Source organism: Bison bison, unplaced genomic scaffold (genome assembly GCF_000754665.1).
Source record: "Bison bison bison isolate TAMUID 2011002044 unplaced genomic scaffold, Bison_UMD1.0 scf7180017864236, whole genome shotgun sequence".
Lineage (NCBI taxonomy): Eukaryota > Metazoa > Chordata > Mammalia > Artiodactyla > Bovidae > Bison > Bison bison.
Genome location: NW_011494808.1, coordinates 3,404,437 through 3,412,400, shown reverse-complemented (window position 1 = coordinate 3,412,400; position 7,964 = coordinate 3,404,437). Strand labels below are relative to the sequence as shown.

The window sequence follows — 7,964 nt, the reverse complement described above, 5'->3', positions numbered from 1 at the left end:
AACTGTGGTGTTGGAGAAGACTCTTGAGAGTCCCTTGAACTGCAAGAGGATCCAACCAGTCCATCCCAAAGGAGATCAGCCCTGGGTGTTCATTGGAAGGACTGATGCTGAAGCTGAAACTCTGATACTTTGGCCACCTCATGCGAAGAGTTGACTCATTGGAAAAGACTCTGATGCTGGGAGGGATTGGGGACAGGAGGAGAAGGGGATGACAGAGGATGAGATGGCTGGATGGCATCACTGACTCAACGGACATAAGTTTGGGTAAACTCCAGGAGTTGGTGATGGACAGGGAGGCCTTGTGTGCTGCAATTCATGGGGTCGCAAAGAGTTGGACACGACTGAGCAACTGAACTGACTTGACTGACTAGAGCATGGCTTCATTACCTTGCATGAGAAGTTTATATAAAGGGGCTTCCCTGGTGGTCTAGTGGTTAAGCCTTCACCTTGCAGTGCCAGGGGACACAGGTTCAGTCCCTGGTTGGGGACTTAAGATCCTGCATGCCACAGGACAACTAAGCCTACTCACTGCACGAGCCCAACTAAGACCTAACACAGCCAAATAAACAAATGTTTTTAAAAATATTTTTTTTTAATGACCATACTGCTCAAGACAATCTACAGATTCAATGCAATCCCTATCAAATTACCAATGGCACTTTTCCACAAAACTAGAACAAAAGCTTTAAAAACCTGTATGGAAACACATAAGACCCCCCCCCAAGTAAGCCAAAGCCATCATAAGAAACAAAAACAGAGCTAGAGGAATCAGGTTCCCTGACTTGAGACTATACTACAAAGCTACAGTCATCAAAACAGTATGGTACTGGTAAAGAAACAGAAATGGAAAAAAGGCAGTCTCTTCAATATGTGGTGCTGGGAAACTGGACAGCTACATGTAGAAGAACAAAATCAGAACATTCTTAACACCATATAGAAATACCAACTCAAAATAGATTAAAGACCTAAATGTAAGACCAGATACTATAAAACTCTCAGAGAGAAATATAGGCAGGATATTTCTTTGACATAAATCAGCAATATATTTTGGATCTATATCCTCGAATAACAAAAACAAATGAGACCTAATTAAAACTTTTTGCACACAAAAGGAAACCATAGATAGGAGGAAAAGATAACCCAGAGAACACATTTGCAAATGATAACAACTGACAATCTTCAAAATAGAGAGACACCTCACGCAACTCAATATCAAATCACATAACTCAGTCAAAAACTGGGCAGAAGGCTTATATATTTCTCTGAAGATGACTGATGGCCAAGAAGCACATGGAAAAAATGCTTATTATCACATATTATTAGGGAAATGCAAATCAAAACTACAATGAGGTATCACCTCACACCAGTCAGAATGGCCATCACCAAAAAGTCTACATATAAATGCTGGAGAGGGTGAGGAGAAAAGGGAACCCTCCTCCCTGTTGGTAGGAATGTAAATTAGTGCAGCCGCTATGAAGAACAGTGTGGAGGCTCCTTAAAAAACTAAAAACAGAGCTACCATGCGACCCAGCAATCCCCACGGAGCAATGAAGCCCGTGTGTCAGCACCACTGAGCCTGTGCTCTAGAGCCTGGAAGTCGCAACAAGAGAAGCATCGCGATGAGAAGCCCAAGCACCTCAGTGAAGAGTAGCCCCCGCTCCCTGCAGCTAGAAAAAAGCCCAGCAAAAAAGAGAAATGTGCAGCAATGAAGACCCGGCACAGCCAAAGACAAACAAAATAATTTTTTTTCTTTAAATCATCCTGTTGTTTTTACCATCATGTGTGTTGCCCCTAGCAACTTTCACAGTAAACGCCGTAGACACTTTTTGGTTTCATAATCCCTTCTTCAGATCAGTGTTTGGGGGCTGCACACATCAAAACAAGACTTCCTAACACCCACGTGTGTAGCCCCAGATAAAAGGGACCAATCATCTTTTTTTTTAATTCAGTGGTGCCTGGGATTTGTTAAACGGACGTGAGCTGCTGTCTCCTAGGCAGGCAGGAGTTGGTGCCACTTCACAGTAGTGGTAAAGAACCCGCCTGACAAGGCAGGAAGACATTGAGACGTGGGCAGGCTCAATCCCTGGGTTGGGAAGATCCCCTGGAGGAGGAAATGGCAATCCAGTCCAACATTCTTGCCTGGAGAATCCCATGGACAGAGGAGCCTGGCAGGATACAGTCCAGGGGGTTGCAAAGAGTCAGGCATGACTGAAGGGACTTGGCATGCACACACGACTTAACAAGCCAAACAACATATGGAGTTTAATCACATAGAAGAAAATTTCTTATGTATCAAAGTGGGAAGGTGTGACCACTGGCAAGGTAAAATGCAACACTGAAAAGCCATGAAAGGTGGGAAAAACAGAAAAGAACTGACCTCTGTAGGGAAAGTCCTGGAGATCAGGACAGAATCCCACTGGCCCTGAGATGGGAACAGACACTGTGGGAAGCCATGTGCTTGGCCCTGTGGAACGGAGGCCAGCTGTCCTGACAGCTGTGCTCAGGCTGGATTCTGCCAAGGAGAGCTGGCGGGAGGCTGGCTGCCTCTGCGTGTCTGCACATCTGCAATTAAATCAGGCGTTAACATGTAGCGTGTCTAATCAGCTTTGAATTTGGAAGTGCATTTAGCCTGGAGAAAAACAATGTATGGGAATTAATGCCCAAGAAAAACTGACTGTCAGGAGAAAAATGTTGGCTCGCCTCATCCGTGAAAACAGGTTACACAAACACACAACCGAAGACCACCCTGGCAGTGCGTTTTCCTGCCTAATTTCAAACTCTAAACAAAAGTTGTGTTTAAATCCCGCACTGCATTGTTCTAGGGTTGTGGCTCTACTGCTTAGCGTTTTTTTTAAAGCTCTTCCCCTGGATTTTCACAATTGATGGAAACCTCTTCTGAAAGGCAGTTTGAGATGTTGAGAAAATTTCTCAAAGTCCGTTTGCCACCCCTGTTTATTTGGGACGACATTAAAGGAAAAAAGCTAATATGTTGACTTTTATTTAAGCTGATACTGGGCGACACAAACTCGACTGCTGTGCATCATGAAAGAGGCCTTTTATGGGCCAGCGTGATGGAGGTAAAGTGTAAGAACAGCAGCCTACTAACTTCATTATAAAGAGGAATTAGGAATCTACGTGCACAAATGAAGACACAATGTTAGCTTATGATAGCCCCACTACAGAACAGCACGCTTTGCTTTGTTCCTCAAGGATTCCACCCGACTTCCCCCAAAGATGCCCCATGACGGGTGTTTTCTGCAGGCAGCGCTGCCCAGGGGCGTCCACACCCCTCCCCAGGGAGATGCCAGCTGTCCCCACTCAGCCCGGGCCCAGCCAGGCCAAGCTCCCTGTCATGGCTGGTCTTGCACACTCTGGGGAGGGTTTTCTGGACAATAACATTAGGCGCCATCGAGGGAACGCCTGCTCCCTCCCGCGTGGAGTTGATTTGTGTGCAGCCTTCCCGATGGCGATGGGGCGGCATCTGGGCCTTGGGGTTGAACTGGGGCCTGCTAGCCCCAGGACTACTTCCAGGTGATGCTCTCCTGCTAACCCAGCTGGAGCCGGAGTTCCTGTGCTTTCAAGCTCAAGACACCCTAACTGGTGTTCTCCCCAGTTGGGTGCACTGCCTCTGCAGGGGGCCCTGCTCAGCCACACCCACTGAGATTGGGGGGGACACAGCCGTGACCACCCACAGAGGTGCCCTGCAAGAGAGGGGCCTCCTCAGCGAGGACCACCCCTCACCCCTGCGCGCACACGTGCACGCCAGGTATACGCTACATTTTCAGCACTTAGACTAAGGACACACCCACCACCACTGCTTTGCTTCCACGAATGTTGATTTGGCACCTGTTCCACGTGGGCATGGGGCCCGGGCACGGCGTCTGCACTTGAAGAACGTGCAAATGGGCAAGGCCTCACCCTCCACGAGCTATGGTCCAGCGCGGGAGGCCGGTCCAGTGCCTAGATGACTGTCGTGCAGGGCAGAAAGCGATCACGCTGCGAGGTTGACCCCAGTCACATATTAGAGGACACAGAGGAAAAAAATATTACTTTGGGATAAGAATAGGAGATGAGAGAAGGTGCCCTAGAGGCAGGGGGTGAGTGTGACAGCTCAGATGTCGACAGAAAATGAAGAAGAAAAAAGTAGAACAGGACCCCTAGTCACAGTCAGACGCCAGAGGCCCAGCTCCCTGAGGAGGTGGGAAGTGGCGCTGGAACTAGGAGGCACATCCAAGGGCTGGGAGGAAGCCAGGCAGGTGCTCTGGGCTCGGCCAGGGACGGTTTTGCCTGCCCACAGCGCTGTTCCAGCTCCAGGGGAAGGTCTTGCAAGGAAGGCATTTGATCTGAGAGCGTCCCCCATGACTCAATCTGCCTGCCAACGCAGGAGACACAGGAAACGGTTTCGATCCCTGGGTCAGGAAGATCCCCTGGAGGAGGGCATGGCCACCCACTCCAGTATTCTTGCCTGGAGAATCCCACGGACAGAGGAGCCTGGTGGGCTACAGTCCACAGGATCACAAAGAGTGAGACACGCCCGGGCAACTAAGCACCGCGACACTGCTTTATGAAGTATAATCCATTCCCCCCACCCCTCAAACGCCAAAAGGCTTTTATTGTTGGAAAATTAAAGCAATCACAGCTCTATGAACTAACTGATCAGGCCTTGTGAAAAAATAACGTAAGTCAACTCTGCAAACAGGTCATCTAAGTGCCTCAGTTTCTGAATTTCCACCACCCGGGGCTGACAGTTGGCTACACCGCAAAGGGTAACAGGAACCTGGTTCCGATGCTGCGGGAACAGATACGGTAAACAGGACTGAGGGGCAGCCCGGCTTTACACGGAGGGGACGCCTGATAATGGCAGCTTCCCACCGACACTGCTCGCGTTCCTCCTGACAAGTTGTCCACCTCCTCCCAGCACAGCCCACTCCGCGACGCTGCCGGGCCTCCAGCAGTGAGGCGCAGCACGGCCTGGGGCAGTGAACAGTGACTTTACAGGAGGGACCCAGGGAGGGAGGCCAGTTCAGAAACGATTCCAAGGGTCTGGGCAAGAGGAGCAGGCGGTGACCGTGAGAATGAGGACTTCCGGGTGGGAGCCGGGGACAGACCTGAGAAGACTCTGCGACGACTGAACGCGGGAAAGGGGCAGACAGGAGGGAAGGCGGGTGAAGCCAAGAGACAGAGGGTCAGCTGTGTGCAGAGCTGGGGCAGCCCGAGCTGGAAAGTTCTGCGGAAGACGGGGGCGGGGGGTGCCCGGATGCTGGCGGTCACGCAGGTGGAGGCATCCTCGGGCGGGCAGGTACAAGTTGGGATGTAAGTTGGGGCAGAGACAGGGTAGCTGGAAAACACGTCATCCACGGGGCGACAGCTGACGCCAGGGGACGGGCTGAGGTGAGCCCACTTCATCACACGAGGATGCTCCGCAGTGTGACCTTTCTGTCACAGAGAAGCCCTGGACACAGGACCCTGTATCACGGGAGTGCTGGTCCTCTGTGTTCTCCGCCTTCGCGCCCGACAAACGAGTTTGGTGATTCCAAGCAGGAAAGCTGCCTCTGCCGTGGAGGGTCATTCTGAAAGGAGTCACTCCAGTGAGAGCTTTTTAAACATCATTTATTTTGAAGCATTTTCGGTAACAAAATGATCTCTTCTAAGGATTTCAGGAAAGCCACCGATGCCTCCCACCCCACTGGGTCTCAGGGCTAGAGCGGACCTGCCTGGTGAGGATGGCAGAGCGAGCAGGCTCCTCTCTTCCTAGAGACAGAGGATGGCTCAGGGGACCCTCCCCCTCCAGATACACAGACAGACGGACGGGTGAGAGGCGGGTGGGCAGACAGATGGAGAGGTGATGAGTTCAGGGAGGTGCCTAAGTAGATAACTGTTGGTGAGCATGGCCAGGAATCACACGTCTACAGTTTCACTTATTTTTCAAGTGGGGAAATGCAGACATTGGCTTCTGAGGGAAAGGCATTTTTTTGGACCCACCCATACCTTACGGATCTGAAAGGATATTACTTGGACTTTCTTGGAATATTAAACTACGTAACCAAAATATAGTAGACTATGTTACTACACGTGACACCCAGTGAGCTTCACAGTCAGACACGGCAGCGATGGTGGCATCTTGGTCTCTGTGGACAAGCGTGGGAAGACAAGGCTGCAGGGAAACATGGATGAGGCAGCTTCATCCGGCACAGAAGCAAAGGCGCCTGGTCATCCCTTATGAAAAATGCAACCACACAGCCTTAGAATGAAGTTCCAGAGGCAGCCGTGCACACAGCAGATGGAGAGAAAAGACAATTATGGTTCAGCTGTTTGAGCTCTGTGTACACAGGCCGAGTTGGACGAGCTGTGTCCCAGTCAACCAGCCTGAGCATGTCTGCATCGCCCCCTTAGCTGGGAAACACACAGCCCATCTGTTTTATAAGCAAGGACTCCTGTCAGTGATCCCCGGGGCCCAGCCATTCTGCCAGGAACACATCTCGGCTGGGGCCTCAGATTTTCCAGAACACCTTCTTCTTATAGAGGACGAAGGCGATGAGCACCCACAGGGCGGTGGCGACCATGTTCTGCACGAGGTGCTCCTTGTGTGACTGCTGGTCCCCCAGCTTCCACTGGAAGGGGAAGTAGTTGGCGAAGACCTCATGGCCCACGTACACCAGGATCGAGTTCATCCCTGGGGAGACACAGTGGTCATCCGCCTAACTCTGGACGTTTGACTTTGGTTCAGTGGAAAAAGAGAAAAAGCACCCACTTCTGCTATCGGCTATGGCCCAAAGATATAAGGGATGGGTATGTTAAGGATTTGAGTGTAAATTACAACCAAAAGTTAGAAAATACTCCTTTTGTCAAGTGTGACTCTGGAATACTAAACCTGAAAGTCAGAAATATTAACTTACCTTCTCTACCCAGAAAACCCGAGGACAAGACAGAGTAGCTGTTACTGGACTCGGGGCTGAAACGAGTCACTGAAATCGTCTGCCGCTTCTCGTCTTGGGTGGAAGCGCGTCTAAACCAGCCCCAGCGTCCCCAGGCGGCGCCTAGCATCACTCACGCGTCATCTCTAGGGTGCATGTGTGGGGGTGGTTGTTCCATGAGAAGGCACAGCCCCTTTTGTGAAGCGCCCGGAACCAATGACCTGCCTGAGGAGGCCAGCCGGGTGCGTTTACGACCCCACAAACGAAACGGTAAAATGGGGGGCTGCCTGGGAACAGAGCCAGCGATGCCTGCCTGGGCCCCCGGGACACGCTCCGCACCAGCCACTCGCGGCCTCCAGCCGGTTCTCTGGGTGCCCTCCTCCGCGCAGCCTGGGGCGGGGGGGCTCACCCGGGTAGAAGAACGGGGCTCCCGTCCACAGCCCCTTGACATCCACCACGGGGTAGAGGGCCAGCAGGATGAGGAAGGCCAAGGAGCTCAGCGTGGTGACGTAGGAGATGGACCTGGGGGACAGCGGGCGTCTTAGGGCCCCGGAGAGCGCGGCAGACGCCCGCCCCACCCCCAGGTGTGACGGCGGCAGGGCTTCCACACCTACCAGAGGTTTTTGTTTACTGGAATAAAGCCTTCATTTTCAGATGCTTTCGTCAGAGCCACAGAAACAAGCCCCTGGAGGTGGGCATGGGGTGGGGAGAAAAATGTTAAAAGTTTTTTCCCTCATCTCCAGAAACAACGGTGGTTCCAAACTGAAAACCAGGAGTGACTTCCTCGCTTAGGGAAAGCTGGAAAGTGTGCCCTCCGTTTTATTCTTTTAACTAGAAAAACATGTTTAAGGTATAAGTATGGGCTCCCCTGGTGGTCCAGTGGTTACAAATCCACCTTGCAATGCAGGGGACACAGGTTCGATCCCTGGTCTGGGCACAGTCCACATGCCGCGGAGCAAATAAGCCTGTGCACCACACGACTGAGCCCACACACCCTACAGCCAGCGCTCTGCAACAAGAGAAGTCCCCGGATGAGACGCTAACTAGAGT

The 7,964-nt window shown here is 51.5% G+C and overlaps 1 protein-coding gene across 1 annotated transcript in view; it reads right to left on the bottom strand.

Moving 5' to 3' along the window:
- Positions 1 to 5,593: 5,593 nt before the first annotated feature.
- HGSNAT (heparan-alpha-glucosaminide N-acetyltransferase) overlaps positions 5,594 to 7,964 on the bottom strand; it is a 28,025-nt gene continuing 25,654 nt past the window's right edge. Inside the window, exons 16-18 of the mRNA XM_010846394.1 lie at positions 7,529 to 7,599; positions 7,324 to 7,436; positions 5,594 to 6,673 (exon numbers count right to left, since the gene is read on the bottom strand). Coding sequence (XP_010844696.1) covers positions 6,492 to 6,673; positions 7,324 to 7,436; positions 7,529 to 7,599 — 366 coding nt within the window. The 3' untranslated portion in view covers positions 5,594 to 6,491. The remainder of the gene's footprint in view (positions 6,674 to 7,323; positions 7,437 to 7,528; positions 7,600 to 7,964) is intronic.